The sequence below is a fragment of the Lampris incognitus genome, chromosome 10, assembly GCF_029633865.1.
Source record: "Lampris incognitus isolate fLamInc1 chromosome 10, fLamInc1.hap2, whole genome shotgun sequence".
Lineage (NCBI taxonomy): Eukaryota > Metazoa > Chordata > Actinopteri > Lampriformes > Lampridae > Lampris > Lampris incognitus.
The window spans coordinates 38,877,014-38,900,363 of record NC_079220.1 but is presented as its reverse complement, the minus strand read 5'-3'; the positions used below and the strand labels follow the sequence as shown (position 1 = coordinate 38,900,363).

General features: G+C 43.8%; 1 protein-coding gene and 1 pseudogene across 1 annotated transcript in view; one reads left to right on the top strand and one right to left on the bottom strand.

The window, feature by feature from the left end:
- Window positions 1-23,350, top strand: part of engase (endo-beta-N-acetylglucosaminidase) — a 179,454-nt gene that overhangs the window by 125,320 nt on the left and 30,784 nt on the right. The window contains exons 11-12 of the mRNA XM_056287749.1: window positions 11,449-11,591; window positions 22,717-22,816. Coding sequence (XP_056143724.1) covers window positions 11,449-11,591; window positions 22,717-22,816 — 243 coding nt within the window. The remainder of the gene's footprint in view (window positions 1-11,448; window positions 11,592-22,716; window positions 22,817-23,350) is intronic.
- LOC130119294 (ataxin-7-like protein 3) lies at window positions 5,074-5,669 on the bottom strand (annotated as a pseudogene).

Here is a 23,350-nt window from a genome sequence, read left to right as displayed (position 1 = left end):
TTTAAAAAATTTTCAGTGATAATTTTGGGGAAGCTAAGTTTCACCTAGTCTTAACAGCGCTGCCTGTTTGTCAGATAGCAGTTGATCCACAGTGTTAACATCTTGAGCATTTATCTGTATGCATTTATCTTTGCCGTGTTTGCTCTTATAGTGGTTTACTTTTGTTGTGTTTTTTTTTTTTTTTGAATTTGTGTTATAGACTTCTGTTCCCTTAGAAACTGAGACCCCAGCTTTTATGCTGAACATGCTATTCACCAATAACCAGGCATCTTTAGAACCTGGTATACTGTTTTATTATGCACAGTCTCTATTGCAGCAGCATAAGCACCATTCTCATCATTCCAAGAGCTGTGAACTCAAAAACTCTTTTGAATTTCTGTTGCAGACTTTTGTTCTCTTAAACTGAGAGGGCTGGTACTCACATGACCGTCCCCCAGCTTTTACTATGAACAGGCTGTTAATCACCAACCAGGCATGTGTAGAACCTGGTATACTGTTTTACTCTGCACAGTCTCTGTAGTAGCAGCATTGTCATCACACCAAGAACTGTCAACCCAAAATCTCAGTATATTAATGGAGTCCACCACAGGACACACATACAGTGGATATAAAAAGTTTGCACACCCCTGTTAAAATGGCAGGTTTTTATGATGTAAAAGAAACCAAAATAAATTACGTCAGAACTTAAGTGAAATTGCAACCTGTGAAAAACAAACATAAAAGTGAAAAAAGAAAAGTACAAAACTTAAAATAAACTGGCTTCACAAGTGTGCACACCCTTTTTCAATTGGGGATGTGGTTGTGTTCAGAATTAACCATCGCATTCAAAAGCATGTTAATAAGTATACACCTACCATCAATTAAACTGACTGTGATTAACCCCGAATAAAGTTCAGCTGTTTCTGTAGGATTTTCCTGACATCTTTTTGGTTGCATCCAACTGAATGGGATCTTTGTTGAAAGGTATCGATGAGGAGACAGGTACAAAATAATTCCAAGGCATTAGATGACCATGGAACACCAAGAAGACAATCACCAATGTGTTTAAACTATGGCACAATAGTGACATTACCAAGAACAGGATGTCTCTCCAGAAATGATAAGATAAAGAGGAAACTGGTCAGCAAGGCTCCCAAGAAAGAGGCCTATGGCAAAATTAAAGGAGTTGAAAGAATTTATGGCAAGCACTGGTTACTCTTTACATGTGACAACAATCTCCCTTATTCTTCATATGGCTGGGCTGTGTGGTAAGATGGAAGCCTTTTCGCATGGAAAAAAAAAAACATCCAACCCCAGCTAAACTTTGCGAAAAGATACATCTAGTCTCCCAAAACCATGTGGAAAAATGTTAGTCTTATGAGACCAAGGTTGTACTTTTTAAAATGTAGCATTCTGGTGTACTCTGAGAAGAAAATTTAAGGGAAAAGACAACATTTACTTTAATCAAAAAACACATTGACACCAGTGTTTCAACTCTAGTGGGGTTAACCAGCAAGTTTTGGCTGGTGAGCCAAATAGTTTCTCATTTCTTCAGTCTTTTGGCCTGTACAAGTCCTTCACATGCTCCTTTCCACTGCTTGGCGATGTGCCTCTTCCTTGCCACATTTTCGTCCTCTACCACTTGCTTCCTTTTCTTTGCAGCACTCGCAGATGGCTAGAAGTCAAACTCCATCCTTCTCTCTCTGGCTCTGAGTAACTTATTCTGTCGCTGGGCCTTGTCTCTTGTTCCTGCCGAATTGATGTTGCTGCACAGCCTCCTGTCGACTGCCCCAAACTTTACATCATCCCTTATGAACATCTCTACGGCACTCTGCTCCCTGGACTGCAAAGTGTATTTCACCATCTGGATGGCACTGAATGTAGCGATGTTCATGCTGGTGCTTCTTGGGTCTATGATGTCGCCCATCAGATTGAATGAAAATTCGACCAAGGGACCATGGAAGATAGACATGGCAGCCTTTACAACTTGGCACAGGCCTGAATATTTTCCTGTTTCAAAGACAGAGGACCACCATCTCACCACATCATCTCCCTCTTTAAAAGTGAGCAGGGTGTGGTCCACACTTTAGGCACAGCATTTTCGGTTTTTAATTTTCAAAGCCATTCAGCATGCTGAATTTCGCCACAAGAGGACACTGTTACATAACCTCACACGAAAAGGCACAACTTTTGGATCCGTGGAAACACAAAATCCGGGTGAAAAATCAGGTTAAAAATCTGGGTATTTTTCGGTGAAATTCGGTAAAAACCGAAAATGCTGAGCCTTGTGTATCTCCTGGTGAATGTCAGCATCATGTGGCAGTAGGTTACTCATGTGTGAGCTTCTTCGGTTCAAACCCAGTCTTAGTGTGCCCTCTCACAACGGGATCCACAGCAGACAAGCACTGCAGGGTCTTGCTCAAGCTAAGGCAGCTTTTTCTGCAGGTATTTGGCACATGTACTGTATGCACTGGAGACTTCTTGGAGGAATGGCTTCAGCAGCTGAAACAGAGATCAATAACAATAAGCACACAAAACTTACTACTGTACATGTAATCATACAAACCTGGCAGAGGTTAAAAATTAATCATTCTAATTACAGTATTTTAAAGTACTCGCAGGGTGTTGTGGATGTGCCACTCTGAATCAATCAGCCTCCCGTCCCACATGCATCTCTCTCACAGGTAGCAGTTTGTCATCAAAGTCCAGAGTAGCCAGTGCTTTGGGCATGGGATTCAGGTGTGCAAATTTGACAAAGCAGGCAAGAAAGTTGGGGAAGACTTGCAGCTGTTTGTCATGCTGTTTATGGATGAGTGTCTGACTGCTCTGTGAAGAAAATAACATAAAGTTGTGGTTCGGTGAACAAAAAATTACATGAGGATTGCATACAGATTATAGCTCAAGGGTGTCAGCAGGTGTAAGTTATATTTAATAGTTAAGACCTTTGTAAAACTAAGGGGGAAAATAAATTATTTTTTGGGTAAAAAATAGAACTACCAGGGTAAGTTCTTAGGTAGGGTAATAAAGCAAACCATTAATATTTCTTTCTACAGGACTTCAGAAAGTAAATACTAGGATTCACTTGGAATCCTCTTAATTTGAAAAAGCATAAAAGGACATATCTAAGGACCTACAGACATCCTGCTCAAAGTGGTCTCAGTAATTATTAGACATGGCATTACTGTAATTAAAAACTGTACACAATCTGCTCACTACAAGTATAGCTTCATTTTATTTTCTGGAGCCAGCCATCACAGACTTTTGTAACATTTTTATCATCATAATCCAATTCTCATAATTCATGATTTAAAAACTTTTTTTTTCTTCTCACTCTGGTTAGGTAAAAAGCTTGATGAGAAATATAGCATTCATCTGAGTAAAACTGTCATAGCCATAAGCAGAGGACTCAATCTTCAACTCACCCGGAACACCATAACATATTCTTTAAGGATTGGCAGCACTCCTGTATATACACTGAGGTGCAGTTCAGTTGTGGGGGCTTGTCTTTGAGCTCTCTCATTCTGAAAAATTGACCAGATATCAGCTGGCATCAGGGCCTCATTTTTCATGGTCATAAAAGTTTGTTAAGGCTAACCCCAACTACATGATCCGCTGTCAAGCTTTCCATTATAGACCAATATCATTGTTTACAAACATTGCCGCGCAAATTTTTACAAACATTTACAAACATGTATTTTTACAAACATGTATGTACTCAGTTTCAATTGTGGATTCAATTGTGACTCAATTTCACTGTGATGGCCTGGCAGCCTGTCCAGGGTGTCTCCCTGCCTGCTGCCCAATGACTGCTGGGATAGGCTCCAGCATCCCAGCAACCCTGAGTAAGGATAAGCGGTTTGGATAATGGATGGAGTACAGGTATACAAACTAAAGATCAGCACTGATAAAAAAAAGACATGTTAGGGGGCGTTCCGGTGGCTCATCTGTTCTTTTTTTTTTGGACAATACATCATACAAAGACATTTCCAAATGCTAGAAAACAAGCCCAACTTGCCACCAAATAACAAAACAACAGAAACCCACTTTTCAAAGCAAACATGCTTTTACAATATGGGTGCATTTGCTGGACATTTCAAAACATGTCTCCACAGTTGATCAATTGAAAGAGAGTTCATATGAATGACAGATTTATTTACTGAGAAAATTAAAGACAAACCATTTAGTCATGATTGTCTGAAAGGTTACGCGATTTCTTTCCCCAAACCATCTTTTTTTTGGGGAGGGGGATTTCCCTCCCCTTTTTCTCCCCAATTGTACCTGGTCGCTGCTCCACCCCCTCTGCCGATCTGGGGAAGGCTGCAGACATGCCTCCTCTGATACATGTGGAGTCGCCAGCCACTTTTTTTCACTTGACAGTGAGGAGTTTCACCAGGGGGACGTAGCGCATGGGAGGATCACGCTATCCGCTAGCGCAGCGACCAGGACACGTACCCACATCCGGCTTCCCACCCGCAGACACGGCCAGTTGTGTCTGTGGGGATGCCCGACCAAGCCGGAGGTAACACGGGGATTTGAACCAGTGATCCCCATGTTGGTAGGCAACGGAATAGACTGCTATGCTACCCGGACGCCCCGCTTTAACCAACTTCGGAAAATTACTACTACGGCTGTGAGAAGATCCATTTTTGTATGACAACCCCTCTTTTCCAAACAAACTATGTGCTAAAATTAAAGGGACCTTGAAACATCAGCAGCTGTGTACAAGGCAGCCTCTGCCAGGCACACGGATGACTTACATAAGCATCCTCTGTGCAGTGAGAGCGTTTCTAGGAAGAAATACACATTATTTTGGAATCCAGCAAATAAGTTTACAACGAAATTAACTGAAAAAAACAAGTGTTTGTACAACGATTTAGTGAAAAGAAAAGAAAAACAAGTCAAGTATAATTGTGGAAGGTTTTGGACTGCTTCTGCCGAACAGCAAACACTGTAGATGTCACCTACAACACTAATGTCCATTGACTTAACAACAAAGAGCACGGCGGGTGAAGTGTTATTGGTCTTCTCCTGTGTGTGTATGTGTGTGTGTGTGTGCGTGTGCGTGTGCACACAACTGTCAGAGTATTGTTTGTGTTACTGAGGAAATGCCTCCTCCTTCATCAGCATGCATGGGCTCTCCTGGTTGTCCATACGACGTCTGGGGCCCATCATGCCGCTCTTATGCTTGAATGATTTGGATCTTTTGGGCGGGTTTGGATTCTTATCAGATTTCCTTTTCTTGGCGATATTTTCTGTCCCATAGGACCAGTCATTGTCATTCACATCATTGTTGTCTTCTTGGTCACTTTCTGACTTATTGTTACCAGTGACTATTCTGTGGTTGGCTATGCGGCTGCTGTTGTGTCCCATTCCCAGGCATTTCTCCAGGTGCAGGGCAAAGCATGAGGCAGCGATGCTCCGGCTTCAGTTTGGGCACATACATTCTTTATTCTTCCACTGGTTGTACACCTGGCCAAACACATCTACTCCTGGCTGGTCCACAGTTTCAAAGTCCCTCACGCTTTCTTGGTCTGTGTCATCCAGGAAAAAGTAGCCCTGCTTGACAGCACAGTGTACCTCAAAGCACAGCCCAGGCATGCATCCTCCACCAAGTCAGACAGGATGTCCTGAGCTAGCCCCTCCAGCTTGCTGTTGTCCAGGCTGGACATTGAAACCTCCTCCATTTTCATTTGCCAGAGCTACAAAATGAATCGACACCACTGTGATCATGCTGTAGTGCTTTAAGCATTGGCCAAAATGGGTAACTGCATGTTGAACACCGGCGAGAAGCTGACTTTAGGCTTTCCACGTTTACAATGTACTAATTCGGCAGGCATCTGTCAGCAGCAGTGTGGATTCGAATCCAGCCTGGGCCCTTTGCTGCATGTCATCCCCGCTCTCTCCTGTCTCTCTCTACTGTCACATTAAAATAAAGCAGAAAATGTCGAAAAAAGAATCTTTAAAAAAATGAAATGTTAGCTTGGCAAATGTTAATATGTATAATTGTTAATCTTGATATGTATGTGACAAGATAACATTAAACAGCCAATAGTCAGATATTCGTTGAGTTTATAGCACAGAAATATAGTCAGTAAAACAGCTGACATGTAAAACAACACATGAATCACACTAAGCGAGCTGCACTCTGATACAGTGGACAGCACATACATGATATGAAGAAACAAGACAGACAGACTGAAATTACTGAGGTGGCAGTAGCAGAGAGGAGGTTTTTATATATATATATATATAATGCTGGCAGATTTGATGATTAATGAGCCACTCTGGGAACCTGGGAACTAAATGACTAGTATGTGTTGAATTATGTTTTATGTATTAGAACAGCATTGTGCATAAGACACACATTTGCATGCTTAATCAATTTTTAGACCTGTAAAGAAGAATCTGTTATGGCTGACATGCACAGAGAGCAGAGCAAGAACTGATTGAGGATCAATCTCTTTCAACCAAGAAGACATCACTGGAAGATCTATTTGGCAAATCTTTTGCAGCTGTTGGCAAGCTAGTGCAGAAAAACAGAAGTTGATAGAGAGATACAATTGTACAGAAGTGTTCAGTCTATTCACCTCAATAATAGTCCAGGTGAATGGTCAAAGAAGAATGCACGTGTTTAACCCATGCTGCCCCCATTTGGCCTTCCTCCCTATTCCAGCAATCTCCATGCCCAGTGAGCGGGTCATTTCAACAGAAGCAAATATTTTGACTGCTCAGAGATCTCTGCTAATGTCAGAAAATATTTATATCATCATTCTTCTCAAAAAGGATATGCCCATGAGGCGCTGTAGTCAACTGACATCTCCTATTTTAATGCACTTTAATTTACTAGGACAAAGTACGCTGTGACCAGCTAATTTGACTTGCCTTGCAAGTAGTTTTGGGTTTTTTTTGTTAGGTAATTTATTATTTTATGTTATCTAGAGTAGACTTTCCCAGGGAGGTTGAGCAATGCGATGCCCCGATAATTGGAGCACACCCTCTGGTCCCCCTTTTTAAATATGGGAACCACCACCCCAGTCTGCCACTCCACAGTTACTGTCCCTGACCTCCACATGACACTGAAGAGGCTTGTCAGCCAAGACAGCCCAACAATGTCCAGAGCCTTCAGCAACTCAGGGCGAATCTCATCCACACCTGGCAACTTGCCACTGAGGAGCTTTTTAACTACTTCAGAGGCCTCTGCCAGGGATATGGGTGGGGCTTCCCCTGAGTCTTCAGACTCTACCTCCTCCACTGAGGATGTGTTAGCTGGGTTCAAGAGTTCCTCAAAATGTCCTTTCCACCGCTCGGCAACATCCCCAGTCCAGGTCAACAGTTCCCCTTCCGGCTGAACACAGCCTGAGTCAAGCCCTGCTTCCCCTTCCTGAGTCGCCGGATGGTTTGTCAGATCTTCCTTGATGCCAACCGAAAGTGCTCCTCCATAGCCTCGCCGAACTCCTCCCACACCTGAGTTTTTGCTTCCACGGCCGCCAAAGCCACAGCCCTTCTGGCCTCCTGGTATCTGTCTGCTGATTCAGGAGACCCATGGGCCAACCAAGCCCGAAAGGCCTCCTCCAGCTTCCCTCACCACCGGTGTCCACCACCGGGTTCTTAGGTTGCCACCTCGACAAGAACCGATGACCTTATGACCACAGCTCCTGCTTGCTGCATCTGCAATAGAGGCTTTGAACATGGCCCACTCAGACTCCATGTCTCCAGCCTCCTTCGGGATACACGAGAGCTTCTTCTGGAGGTGGGGGTTGAAGGCCTGATGGACAGGGGCCTCTCCCAGACGTTCCCAGTTCACCCTCACTACATGTTTGGGTTTTCCAGGTCTGTCCAGCAGCCTTCCCCACCATCTGATCCAACTCACCATCAAATGGTGATCAGTTGACAGCTCTACTCCTCTCTTCACCCGAGTGTCCAAAACCTACGGCCACAGGTCTAATGATACGACCACAAAGGCTATCATCGATCTTTGACCAAAGGTGTTCTGGTACCAAGTACACTTATGAACTACCTTATGTTCGAACATAGTGTTTGTTATGGCCAATCCATGAGTCACACAGAAGTCCAATAGGGTGCTGGAAAGGAGGCTCTGACCAATTGTTGAACCTCAGATCCAGGAGGAACAATGCGGGTTCTGTCCTGGCTGTGGAACAACGGACCAACACTTTACATTTGTGGAAGTACTGAGGGGGACATGGGAATTTGACCAGCCAGTCTACATGTGTTTTGAGAACTTGGATAAGGCTTACGACCGTGTACCCAGAGGCACTTGGGGGGGGGGGGTACTGCGGGAGTATGGGGTACCGGGGCAGTTGCTACAAAGCATCCGGTTCTTGTATAACCAAAGTGAGAGCTGTGTCCACATCATCAGCACAAAGTCAAACATGTTTTCGGTGGGTGTCGGACTCTGCCAAGGTTCTCCCTTGTCTCTGATTCTGTTTGTGATATTCATGGACATGACCTCAAGGCACAGCCAAGGTGAGGAGTGTGTCCATTTTGGGAACCCAGAATTGCATCTCTGCTCTTAGCAGATGATGTGGTTTTGTTGGCTTCATCAGAACGCGACCTCTAGCATGCACTGGGGCAGTTTGCAGCTGAGTGTAAAATGACTGGGATGAGAGTCAGCACCTCCAAGTCTGGGGCCATGGTTCTGTTCCAGAAAATGTTGGATTGCCCCCTCCAGGTTGGGGATGAGTTGTTGACTCAAGTGAAGGAGTTCAAGTATCTCGGGGTCTTGTTCACAAGTGAGGGTAGGATGGAGCGGGAGATTGACAGGTGACTTCGTGCAACATCAGCAGTGATGCAGACGTTGTACCAGACCGTTGTGGTGAAGAGGGAGCTGAGCCGGAAGGCAAAGCTCTCAATTTACCAGTCATTCTTCGTTCCAACCCTCACCTATGGTTATGAGCTTTGGGTAGTGACCGAAAGGGTGAGATTGCTGATACAAGCGGCTGAAATTAGTTTCCTCCATAGGGTGTCTGGGCTCAGCCCTAGAGATAGGGTGAGGAGCTTGGACATCTGGAGGGAGGTCGGAGTAGAGCTGTTGCTCCTTCGCAGCTCTTACATTGACCCTGCTAAGATGGACAATGTAAGATAGTCAAAAGGAGCCAGTTGAGGTGGTTCGGGCATCTGATCAGGATGCCTCCTGGGCACCTTCCTTTGGAGGTTTTCCGGGCTTGACCAAATAGGAGGAGACCCTCGGATAGACCCAGAACTTGCTGGAGGGACTCATGTCAAATCTGGCCTGGGAACGCCTTGGGATCCCCCAAGAGGAGCTGGAAGGTGTTGCTGGTGAGAGGGACGCCTGGAGTGCCCTACTTAGCTTGCTGTCACCGCGACCCTACCCTGGAGAAGCAGCTGAAGATGAATGAATGAATTAATTAATTAATTAATGTTGTCTAGATTTAAAGCACTTCAATATTGTGAGGACAGTATGCTCAGCTAATTTGGCTTGCCATGCTGGTGGAGTTTTTGTTGGTCAATTGTCATACTCTATGTTTGCTAAATTCAGTTCAATTAATGATAAATTCCATAATTTTCCACTGTATAAAAGACTGTTCATAACCGATGCTGAAAAGATTTATAGATCAGTCATAAATGGACAACAGCAATCATACGCCTTTTTTTTTTGTATTGAGTCGTGGCTGAATCGAATCATGAACTCCTCATCATGACTCAAATCCTATCGTAAGATTCATCCCATTGCGAGTAATAACCACTCATGCGTGTGCTCTTGTCCTCCCTTTTTGCCTTAGGTGTTATTTTTTTTCCTGTCTAATTTTTTCCCCACTTAATATTAGCCCTGGATGTGGCAATAATTTACACTTGTGTGTAATATCTAAATATACTTTACCATTTTATCCAAATTGAAGATATCTGTAGCAGTTGGACATATAGTACCTTGCAACATTTGCATTAAATATATATTTCACTCTTGAGTTTATTGAGTGAAAAACTGAAATAGATGGCTTTATTTCAATTGAAGACATTAATCCTGAATGAGATATTAATATTTCTGTGCAAATTTGATCATTTCCTGGTACAAAGCCTGGTACAAATCTAACAACATTACAAGTTTAAATGTGTCATAACTTTGCAGTCCCAAACGCTTGTCACACATGCAAAGTATTATTGTTAGCACCCCTACTGATCAGTGATGCAGTCTGATTCCAACCGACCACTCTCCGCACAGACGTCATGAGTCAGCGCCGGGCCCAGTGTAAGATGGTCAATGTAAGACAGTCAATGTAAGATGGTCAGTGTAAGACAGACAAAGTGGCCCCAGCCTGCCCAACTCAATCAGACGTAACATAATGTCATGTCAGTAGTGAATGAAAGATGTAAAAGCATGCAGCTTTAAAATGACCAGCCACAGCAAAATGCTCTGCACAGTTGATGCCTAAATGAAATAATTTCTAAGAGACTGCCTGCTATAGAAGAGGAGTCATAATAGCAAGACCAAGATAGTGATACACCAGCCTAGTTAACAACATCTGGTGTCGGAGCACCATTAACAGATGAAAACATAATTGACGACAGCGCACCTTGACACAGATGAAAACAATCAGTGATGGTGCACCCGCACATTGACAACATTATTCATGTCTGCTTAAAGGCCTTAGAAATACCAAACGCAAGTGTGTAGGTTTTTTATTCAAATCAATAATAGATAAGTTCTACTTGCATCATAGGCACACTCCCTGGAATGTTCACTGTGTGAAGTCTTGACACTTTGCCAGCTAACTAACTCTTCTGTGTGTATTTTGCTATGCAGTAGTCCATAATTACTACACAGTAGTCCATAAATATGTCCATAATTATGTGTGGGCACACTTTGCACATTCTGAACGCTGTGTACCGTAGACTCGGTGCTCGAGATCTTTGTATGATAGTAGCGAGATAAAGAGGGGTCTGGGTGCGGGCCTTAAACTGTTGTTGGCCCCAATAAAGCTGCATTAGCTGCATATACGTATATGGTAGTTTCACTTCTGACTCCCCCCTTTGTTCTCTGTGTTCGTATCATAGACCTTGGCCACCAAAACTGTGTTTGTTCTAAGCATTTCTCAAAAACGAGAAAATGAACACAACTCATGCTGTGGGTTTGATGTTACATTAATACCTAGAGGATGTACTTTATTTTTATTTCCTGTAGCATTTTGTCATGATGAGTGAAATGGTCGATAATATAACTTCAAGTTCTTGAATTCTTTTAATCATCCAACTTATATAGTTTATTCACTCTGTCATTTGTTTCCCTTATTTCACTCTTGCTTGCATTTACATTCTGTAACCCTGATCTCTTTAATGATTTAAGGTTGATCTGTGTGGTTTTTCTCCTGTTTTCTGCTTATCTTGCTGGCATTTTATGAGTAGTTAATTTTGTGAATGCTGTTTATTCCTTTCCATTTAAAACTGAAACACTCCAAGCCATGCATCTTGTTACCTCTCTTTTCTTTGTCTCAGGATCTTTTCCATCCATGTTCCCCTGGCTTCCAAAACTCTGGTGTCTCTCATCTACAAAGCATCTACAGGGATCACTGTGTCTTTGGAGCTGAAGACCACAGATGCTAATCTCTGCACACACAAGGAAGTTCAGGACTTTCCCTGTGAGTTTCTCTCCTTCCTACCAAGGTGTTTTTGGTATTTGTTAAGCCTTTATTCAACAACACAGTAGAGATAGATTTATGTCATAGTGGGATTAGAAGTTGGAAAGTTGCAAAGATAACATCTGACAATAAGGGCTTTCTTTGTGCATACTCAGAATTGATATCCTCCAAAAATATGACTTATTTGATGTCACCACAACTTCATAAAAAGGTCAGTTATTTCTTTTAATTTTCATATGTTGCAATGACTACTGTCGTAACCTGGCCCGAAGCTTCATGGCAAATAGAGGGAATGGGAAAACCCTCTGTTCTTGTCATCCCACAGATCATCAAAAGGACGGCATTATTATAAGCAGTTCCTGATAATTAATAAAGATTGCCTTTGCAGGTGGAGAACCTGAACTCACTTGCAGATTGTTTCTGTCTAGGACACATTGGCATGCATCTTCCCTGTGTTGTATGCCAAGCCTGCTGACAGCACAGGTTAAAATAAAGAGGGCAAATTGACACAATGCTAGTGAAATTTGTGGATTTATTGTAAATTAAGTAAACAAAAGTCGGGGCTCAGGCAGCCAAAGTTCAGCCTTTAAAGTAGCCCCAAGCCCGACACGCTCCGAGAAGACAGGTCGTTGAAGTTCCAACTAGGCAGGAACCGGGGAAGTTTGTTTATTTGTAAGGCTAATCGTACTTTGTTTCCAGCTTGCCGTATTTTTCCACTGCTGGACATGACTTTGTTGGAATTGTTGTGTGAGTTAATAAAGCAACGGGTTGAGTAGCTGTAGTGTTGAGATCATAACGGAGGCTAATTTACATTCAGCCCATTTATGGTATTTGTTTGTCATTTGTTTTAGCGATGGCAACGTTTGATTTACACGCGTTTACAGCTAATCCTATGCTAACTCAGCTGGATGAATGTAGGAGAAAAGATCTATGTGAGATTGCTGGACATTATGGCGTCTCTGTCTCAGGCTCTCTTCCCAAAAGGGACCTGAAAGCAGCGCTTATAGAGGCGCTAATTATTAAAGGGGTTCTTGGCTTACCGGTGCCTCTTGGTCAAGTATCTGATGAGGCCGCACTGTTTTCGGCTGAAGACCGAAACTGTTCTCCAGTGGAAGAGTTGGCCGAGCAAATGCCGGTTAGCTTTACTCCTGGCTCCCGTGGTATGGCAGAGGACAAACCGGTTACCCTGCCACCCTTTGGACATTTTTCTGTTGAGTCCACTCCTGGTTCCAAGCTGGATGCGTGGCGCTGTAATACCCTTGTGGTTTCACTATAGTCACTCTTACAGTGGTCTTATAGGAAATTGACAGGAGACGATATCACGTCTGACTACTCTCTATTGCAGCGTCCATCTTGTGTGTTTTATTCATGCAGCAAGCATCCTTATATAACCCTGATGTATGCAAATGAGGCGTTGTGTCAGCCAATTATATCCTAGGCTATGTCTAGCTACAGGATATTACATCCCCCTTCTTTTGTAATGAAAGAACATAACATTAGAAAATAACTTTAGTAATTCTGTGACAACATTTATCACTTACAGTACATGACGACTAACGCAGATCTAATCATAATACTTTCACCTTTCAAAGTTTCACTTGAACAATATGCTTAACAGTGCATTTGCCCTTTTCTCCTTGCAGAACAGGTAAGTAACAGGTAAGTAATAGGTATGTTGAACAAACACATTTCAACTGCATTTCAGTTTTTTGCATTTGCAATTCAATGAACATTGTAACATGATGTTTTTTCTTCTTTTTTTTTATAGGGCAGCAATCTGCCTACACCCTTTACAATTACAAATCCAGCACTTTTCTCGACTTGACTCTGCGCCCAGACCTGGTAGTGACACAAGGTCAATGGCAGAGTCCTCAGTGCCAGTGGTGTCTGCAGTTAAGTTCTGGGTCATTTGAATGTCCAGCCTGTCACACACTTCAGCTGTGTGTTGAGGTTCACATTCTTTGGTCTGCAGGAGGCAACGGCGGTTGCGGCGGTAAGTTTGGCCCTCATCAGTGCGGATGTGGTAAGACCTGTCCGTATCTGCAGGTTGCAGGATGGTTGCAGGTTTCCACTGTCCATTTTCCAGTTGGTAGTGTACGGTGTCTCTGGCCTGTAATGCTGACAGCAGCCTGGCATTTCAGTTGTAGTACCAGCGCTGCTGGAGTTGCCGCTGTTCTTGCCTCTCTCTCACTGACTTTTGGCAGGCGACCTGCAGTTGCAGGTGTGTTGCTGTGGTGAAGAGAATAGATCTCAGCCTTCGGCTCATAAGTAGCTGTGCTGGTGACTTGAAGCCATCTACTGGAGTGTTCCAGTACTCCAGCAGACTGAGGTAGGGATCCGTCTTTTCAGCCTTTGCCTTGTCCAGCATCGCTTTGATGGTCTGGACTGTTTTTTCTGCAAGCCCGTTGCTTTGTGGGTAGTGGGGGCTTGTTTTTGTGTGTCTGAAGTCCCATGCACTCGAAAAGTTCTTGAATTCCTTTGAGCTATATTGGAGGCTGTTATCCGAGATGACCTTTTCAGGAACGCCATTCCAGGAGAACATGGCTTTCAGCTTTCGGATCACCGCTGATGAGGTGGTAGAATACAGCCTCTCAAGCTCGAAGTACCTGTTGTGGTAATCAACAGCTACTACATAGTCCTCTCCCTTCCAGGAAAACAGATCAGTGGCAATGCCTTGCCATGGCCTTTCTGGAATTTCGTGTGACATCATTGGCTCTTTTGGGTTTGATTTTCGATGTTCAAGGCAGATGGCACACTTCTCCACCATGGCCTCAATTTCTTTTCCCATTCCTGGCCAGAACAGGATGTCTCTGGCTCTCTGCTTACTTTTCTCCAAGCCCTGGTGTGAAGTGTGTATGCATGTAAGCATGTTTGCACTGAGAGAGTGCGGGACGATGGTTTTCTCCCCTTTGAATAGGATCCCATCCATTTCGGATACTTCATCCCTGTGGTTCCAGTATTCAGCTATGGTGGGCGGGCATCTTTTTCTCACCTCAGGCCATCCTGACAGTATCGTCTGCTTCAACATGGTGAGCTTAGTGTCCTGTTCAGTTGCTGCTCTGATGTCAGCAAACTTTCTGTCATTCACTGGCAGGTTGCTAATGACTGTGTGAACCTGAGTATCCATGCCCTCACTTAGAGTGTGGTCATTGTAGGCTATTGACTTCTTGGAGAGTGTCTGCGACAGGAATATCTTTACCTGGACGATGGATGATGGCGATGTCATATTTCTGCTGCTGTAGGATCATTCATTGCAAGCGTGGAGAAGCTACCGCAAGGGGCTTTCTCAGTATCGACTGCAATGGCTTGTGATCTGATTCTACGATGACCTTGCGCCCGTAGACGTATTTGTGAAAACGTTTACACCCAAAGAGAATAGCAAATAGCTCTTTCTCTATTTGAGCATAGTTTTCTTCTGTGGCTGTGAATGATTTGGAAGCATACGCGATGGGCTTACCTTCCTGTAGGAGCACTGCCCCTAAGCCACTCTTAGACGTGTCGACTTGGAGCCTCAGCTCCCTGTTGGGGTCATAGTAGGTGAGCACAGGTCCTGGCTCGCGTGTGATGATGTCCTTCATCTGCTGGAAAGCAGAGTGGTGCATTTCATCCCATACAAACTCACTGCTTTGCTTCAGGAGCTGGCGGAGGGGTGCATTTACTTCAGACAGCCTGGGGGCGAATCAAGCCAGGTAGTTCACCATCCCCAGAATAGTCTCCAGCTCAGCCTTGTTCTGTGGTGGCTCCATCTCCTTCATGGCTTTTACCTTTTCGGGGTTCGGTTTGATACCGTCTTGTGTGAGCCTGTGTCCAAAGTAACTGACCTCTGTGACGCAGATCTTGCTCTTTTCCGGGTTGAGACGCACTCCCCTCTCTCTGGTCCTCTCCAGCTTGGCTCGCAGGTTGGCATCATACTCCTCCTTGGTCTGGCCATAGACCAGGATGTCATCGACGATTGCAGCGATGCCACTCAGCCCTTCATAGGTTTCGTCTATTTTTCTCTGGAACTCATCCTGTGCCGAAATGATGCCAAAAGGCAGGCGGAGGAGCCTGTATCGGCCAACCACAGTATTGAATGTCGTTAACATGGAGGATATGTGTGTTAGCTTAATTGCCCAGTAGCCTGACCTTGCATCCATGACACTGAAGAACTGCGCTCCTGCCAGTTTTGGGGTGTTGTCATCCAGCATGGGAAGTGGGTAGTGTGGTCTTTTGATGGCTTTATTCAAATCGCGGGGATCTAGGCATATCCTCAGTTTGCCTGTGTGGGGCTTCTCTACCACCACCAACGCATTCACCCAGTCTGTAGGCTCGGTCACCTTGGCGATTATTTCGGCCTTTTCCATGTCATCCAGCTCGTCCCTCAGATGGCTGCGGAGAGTGAATGGGATTCTCCGTGGTGGGTATATGACTGGTGTGGCTGTGGAGTCCAGGTGTATGCTGCATTCACCTGGAAACTGTCCGATCCCCTAAAAACATCTGCAAATTCCTTCATTACATCACAGCTTTCAGCTTGTGCAGCATTAACAGACAGGACCAGCTTGATTAGATCCTTGTCAAGCAGGCTTTCAGTCCTAAGACAGGTGGCGCTTGGGTGCTGACTATGTAAAATTCAAGTGTCATGGCAGTGCCCTTGTACTTACAGATCAGATTACAGGTCCCTTTAACATTAAGCGGTTCACCACCATAGCCTGTGAGAGGGCAGGCTGTGGGCTTTAGTAACACACTTCCAAACAGTTTGTGAAAACGGTTAGCTGGAATAATGTTGACCTGAGCACCTGTGTCTAACTTGAATTTAACTCTGTTGTTTTTCGGAGTGTCTCTGTGTGTCTTGCCGTGGCTCACTGCATGGACTGCATGGCTAGCTGATGGCGCGTGATTGTTCACCATAACTTTCATCTGCTCTTGTGCTAGCTCATGTGAACGCGCGATGTCCAACACTTTTGCTAAGTCTAGTGTAGCTCCATGGCTAAGCCGTTTCTCTCGGGCTTTAGGCGAGTTGGTTGCGAAAACAATACGGTCACTAACCATTTCGTCTGCATTAGCCTAGCCGCAGTCTTTGACTAGCAGTTTCAAGTCTGTTACAAATTGTTCAAACGATTCGCTAGCACCTTGCATTCTCTCTTGAAATTTATATCCAACAAAGATTGGGTTAGCTTTCGGGATAACATACTCCTCGAATTTATCATAGTATGTTTGCATTACCTTTGCCTGGTCCGCTGTCAGTGTCCACGTATTGAAAATATCCTGTCCTTTGTCTCCGACCCACAGAAGGAGGTAGCTGCACTTATCCCCCTCGCTCTTTGCCTTCAGTGGTCCAGTGAACATTAGCTGCACATGTTACTTGAACCTTCTCCACGACTCCAGTAAATTGGTCGAGTCCCAATCCAGTCTCGGTATTGGAACACCCGAGGAATCCATTTGGAATGGTAGACGATGAGTCCGCTATTCTGACACCATGTAATACTTTGTGGTTTCACTATAGTCACTCTTACAGTGGTCTTATAGGAAATTGACAGGAGACAATATCACGTCTGACTACTCTTTATTGCAGCAAGCATCCTTATATACAGTGCATCTGGAAAGTATTCAAACCCCTTCACTTTCCCCACATTTTGTTATGTTACAGCCTTATTCCAAAATGGATTAAATTCCTCTTTTTTCTCATCAATCTACATACAATACCCCATAATGACAAAGTGAAAAAATGTTTTGTAGAAATTTTTGCAAATTTATTAAAAATAAAAAACTGAAATATTGCATGTACATAAGTATTCACACCCTTTACTCAGTACTTGGTTTAGGCACCCTTGGCAGCGATTACAGCCTCAAGTCTTCTTGGGTATGAAGCTACAAGCTTGGCACACCTATATTTGGGGTATTTCTCCCATTCTTCTCTGCAGATCCTCTCGAGCTCTGTAAGGTTGGATGGGGAGCGTCGCTGCACAGCTATTTTTAGGTCTTTCCAGAGATGTTCAATGGGGTTCATGTCTGGGCTCTGGCTGGGCCACTCAAGGACATTCACAGACTTGTCCCGAAGCCACGCCTTCATTGTCTTGGCTGTGTGCTTAGGGTCATTGTAATGTTGAAAGGTAAACCTTCGCCCCAGTCTGAGGTCCTGAGCGCTCTGGAGCAGGTTTTCATCAAGGATCTCTCTGTACTTTGCTCAATTCATCTTTCCCTTGATCCTGACTAGTCTCCCAGTTCCTGCCGCTGAAAAACATCCCCACAGCATGACGCTGCCACCACCATGCTTCACTGTAGGGATGGTATTAGCAAGGTAATGAGAGGTGCCTGGTTTCCTCCAGACGTGACGTTTGGCATTCAGGCCAAAGAGTTCAATCTTGCTTTCATCAGACCAGAGAATCTTGTTTCTCATGGTCTGAGAATCCTTTAGGTGCTTTCTGGCAAACTCCAAGCAGGCTGTCATGTGCCTTTTACTGAGCTGAGGCTTCCGTCTGGCCACTCTACTATAACAGTCTGATTGGCGGAGTGCTGCAGAGATGGTTGTCCTTCTGGAAGGTTCTCCCATCTCCACAGAGGAACGCTGGAGCTCTGTCAGAGTGACCATCGGGTTCTTGGTCACCTCCCTGACCAAGGCCCTTCTCCCCCGATTGCTCAGTTTGTCTGGGCGGCCAGCTCTAGGAAGAGTCCTGGTGGATCCAAACTTCTTCCATTTACGAATGATGGAGACCACTATGTCCTTCGGGACCTTCTAAGCTGTAGAATTTTTTTTTGTACCCTTCCCCAGATCTGTGCCTCGATACAATCCTGTCTCGGAGGTCCAAAGACAATTCCTTTGACTTCATGGCTTGGTTTCTGCTCTGACATGCACTGTCAACAGTGGGACCTTATATAGACAGGTGTGTGCCTTTCCAAATCATGTCCAATCAATTGAATTTACTATGGGTGGACTCCAATCAAGATGTAGAAACATCTCAAGGATGATCAGTGGAAACAGGATGAACCTGAGCTCAATTTTGAGTGTCATAGCAAAGGGTGTGAATATTTATGTACATGCAATATTTCAGTTTTTTATTTTTAATAAATTTGCAAACATTTCTACAAAACCTTTTTCACTTTGTTATTATGGGGTATTGTGTGTAGATTGATGGGGGAAAAAAAGGAATTTAATCGATTTTGGAATAAGGCTGTAACATAAGAAAATGTGGAGAAAGTGAAGGGGTTTGAATACTGTACTGTAACCCTGACATATGCAACTGAGGCGTTGTGTCAGCCAATTATATCCTAGGCTATGTTTAGCTACAGGATATTACAGTTCAAAGTCCGTCTTGCTCACCTGCAGTTGTAAAAGGAGGAGAGGGAATTTCAGCTTCGCAGGGAGTTGGAATTGAAGAAATTGGAGGCAGAGACCATTGTTAGAATTGCAGTCAGGTTCTAGCTTTGCTGTTGCTGATAAGTTGCCGACGTCAAGCTCTACAGGTGCATTTGATGTAAGCAAACTTGTCCCATTGATCCCTGTGTTCCATGAGGCGGAGGTTGAAATTTACTTCAGTGTATTTGAACGCATAGCCACAGCATTAAGCTGGCCGCAGGATGTGTGGGCTATATTACTCCATTGTAAATTGACTGGTAAAGCTCTGGAAGCTTGCTCCTCACTTTCTGATAGTAAGATAGCCTCATGCATGAAAAACAAAAACAGAAAAACTCAAGAGTGCTATATATTCTGCGAGCATATAAGTTAGTGCCAGAGGCATACCGACAGCGTTTCTCAGGAAAATTCATAATCAGACGTACACTGACTTGGTGTGGGGAAAATGCCTTCTTTTTGAGCGATGGTGTTCAGCTTGTAAGGCCAATGATTTAGCTTCCTTAAAAGAGCTGGTGTTGTCGAAGGAATTTAAAAACTGTGTGCCTGACTGTATCGTCACCTATTTGAATGAACCAAAAAGTGTCCACGCTGCATCAGGCTGTGGTGTTGGCAGACGAATTTGCACTCACACACTAAAACATATGTGTGCAACATAATATTTCCTCCCCCTGTGATTCCTCCTCATGGAATGCTAACTTGCATGTCACCCAGGCTTCACGTGTCAGTACCCCTCCTCCAAATCCTAAGGTGGAGAAACGGTGTTTCTTTTGTCATAAGCCTGGACATTTAGTTGCTGACTGTGAGGCCTTAAAACATAAGCAGTAGAACAGCAGTGGGAGGGCGGTCGTGTCCCACATGCGAAAGAATAGAGAGGACCGAAGCCAGCTCCAGAAGCAAGCCCAACCCCAGGTCTTTCCTACCCAGCTTCTTCAGCCTTCAGCAACCCCTGCCATGCCACCCCCCCCTCCCCCGCAGATGGCCACTGCGACTCCAGCCCAGCCTGCTGATGATTTCTCCAAAACCAGCCCTGCAGGTACTCCAGAATATACCCAGGCCCTGGTGCAGGAAGCCTCTGAGCTTAAGGCTCAGTGCAGGCACCTGAACGAGCAGCTAGAGGGAGCAAGATTCCTCAACACAGCTACATCTACAGTTAAAGTGGTGGTTGCACTGGCCCCTGTAGCTCCAGACAATGCATAGCTGCAAAACCATATCCGCTCACTCAATGAGACCATAGGTGGTCTGCCTGTAGAGAAGGTGGCTAACATGACTGTGCTAAAGAAGCAGAAGGTGAGAGTTGCACACCTCGAGTCTGCCGTCACTGACCTCACACAGCAGTGCCATGCAAAGCAGGTTGAGGCAGAGGAGCTACATTTGCAGCTGGTAAATCAGAAGAGGATGTGGGCATCTGAGAAAGTAGGTCTTTGCCAGCGACTAACTACAGTGGAGATGGAGCTGGAGGAAGTGAGGAGGGAAAAGGAGTATCAGAAAGGAAAATTCTTAATAAAAAGGAGACCGTTGCCAAAGATACTGAGCTGCTGGCCCTGCAGGAGAGAGAGGCTAAGCTCCGGACTGAGCTGGAGAAAAGCAGGGGTGAGACAGAGAGATACAAGCAGCAGGTGTGTACAGGATTGGAGCGAGAGAAGGCTCTCGACCAAAGGTATGTCAGAATAGCCCTGGAGTGGCAGAGGCGCTGTGAGGATGCCAAGGCTAAACATTACGTAGCCAGTGAACGGTTAATACAGGGTCTCATGCAAGCCAGGGACCAGGCTCAAGCAGAACAAAAGGAGTCAACAATCTGGTGGCTGATACTGTGTCCCATGGGTGAAATAGCGGCCCTGTTACCATGCGACATGGTGAGGGAAGAGAGAGAAAGCACACATTTTTTCATTATGCATACTTATAAAATCTTTGTCATTGTCTGAAGAGGATTACCCTCTTGTATACAAACCTAGGGTTTGCTTTTATGGGAGGGGGGTGTTATGGCCCTAGTGCCGTGTGTTGTGTATGTGTGTAATTTCCCTCTCCAGTTAATGCCCCTCTTCCTGTGGAGATGCTGGTTAAGCAAAGGTGACTCCAATCCCTCATCAGCTGGGTATGTAACTTGGAGAGAGATGCCCAGCAGGACCAGTGGGCCGTTGTTGGCAGCCAGAGAGAGCTGTTGTGCATATGGTCAATACTCCTTGAGAAGGAGGGTGAAATGTGCTGTTTTTGCTTCTTTTTTCAGTCAGATCTGAGTTAGCTAAGAGCCAGCTTCTTCATTTGATCTTTTGTTGTGTATATATGCTTAGGGTTAGTTTTGTTAATAAACTTGTTTGTTTTTACACCTGGTTCCACCTCCCACCTTTCTTATTCCCCCGGGATATTTTTCTTTTCTTTGTTACTTCCCCTCATCCCATGGACCTTTAACGGGGAACGTAACATGCACTCTTGGCTATATTACCACCATATAGCACTTTGTGATTCCAGCTGGTAATATATTAATTTACCTGCTAGTTGCCTACTGTATTGTATTCATCGCTTTGGATAAAAGTGACTACTGAATAAGAAAATGTAAATGTAAACACCTGTTGACGAATGGTCTGTATTCCTCTCAGGAGTTCATCAGGGTCAATAGCCAGTGAAAATGGAAATTGTCTAACTAGGTACTAAACAGCTGTAGTTATTCTTAGGAAATGAGGAACCTAGTTTCACAGACAAAACATTTATAAAGGACTTATTTGTATTTTCCCAAATATGTTGAATGTTGATGATGAGAATATATATGTCAGCAGTGTATAAATTTTAAGTGCTATCCAACTGTTAGAGGCGTGTACAGTAATAATCAAAATATTAAATATGAAAACCAGCAAAAGTCCATGCTACTTGTAACCCCAATTTCGTCAGTGAGTATAGTTAAAATAAATGTTCTTCTGGTCACAGTGACTTGTGTTGGTTCAAAGACCCTAAACTGAAAACAAGAGGCTAACATGACACAATGAATCACGCCATGTTGTTGACCAACTGCAAGCAAGGGTTAATGGAGGACACGGAAATACCCTACAGGAAGTGGAAATACACTCCCTAAAAGACATGGCGTATGCAGATGATTATGTTTAAAAACCGATCTACCAGATACTTACCTTAACCATAACTACACCAAACCCATACCTAAACTTAACCATCTCTAACCTGATGGCGAAACTTAACCCTACAGTAATAGGACTGAACTTTTTATATGTTGTTGTCACACTATCTTACGCATGTGACAAAACGTTGTCAGGCATGTTTTGGATACTGCAGGAAGTTGGGAGTCAATATTGATTTTTAGAACTGCAAGTTGGCAGCCAACATTTTTTGGGAGATGCAAATAGGTTTTATATGAACATCTTGTCTGTGAGATAATGTTGGAATGAAAGGTTCTAGCAAATACAATAGCTACAAAAGAAAACTGACTGTGCCAGTGTTTGTCATCCATCTGCTCAAAATACTGCAAGCAGAAATACATCAGATGAAAGATGGAAATAACTAATCTAAAACATTAAGTGCATTTCATGATATGATTTGAATCTGTTTTTATATCATCTGTATGAAGAGGGTAACGTTTGAAAAAAATATTTTGTTAATGTTATATTATTGCAATTTTACATTTATTTATCTATTTATGTATGTATTATATATTTATTTATTGTAATTTACATCACGGGTGAATGCAAAATGTAAAATTGTTTTTGCATCTTACAATGTTGCCATGTATATGTTACCATTGCCATCAAAAGCAGTGTATAATTAATATGATGTGCATGTGTCTGTTTGTAGCTACCAGCATCTCCCCTTTGGTCCTCAGTGAAAACAACCATTTGATGAGACAGTTTTTCCAAATTTGTGGCCCATGGAATCTCAATGAATGGACTATCAGGTAAGATGTTGAATACTTTTTTTTACTAAGTCCTACCTCCCCTGAGCAGTTCTTGTCGAATTGTGTTTGGGTACAAATGTACACTACCGTTCAAAAGTTTGGGATCACCCAAACAATTTTGTGTTTTCCATGAAACGTCACACTTATTCACCACCATATGTTGTGAAATGAATAGAAAATAGAGTCAAGACATTGACAAGGTTAGAAATAATGATTTGTATTTGAAATAAGATTTTTTTTTACATCAAACTTTGCTTTCGTCAAAGAATCCTCCATTTGCAGCAATTACAGCATTGCAGACCTTTGGCATTCTAGCTGTTAATTTGTTGAGGTAATCTGGAGAAATTGCACCCTACGCTTCCAGAAGCAGCTCCCACAAGTTGGATTGGTTGGATGGGCACTTCTTTGAGCAGATTGAGTTTCTGGAGCATCACATTTGTGGGGTCAATTAAACGCTCAAAATGGCCAGAAAAAGAGAACTTTCATCTGAAACTCGACAGTCTATTCTTGTTCTTAGAAATGAAGGCTATTCCA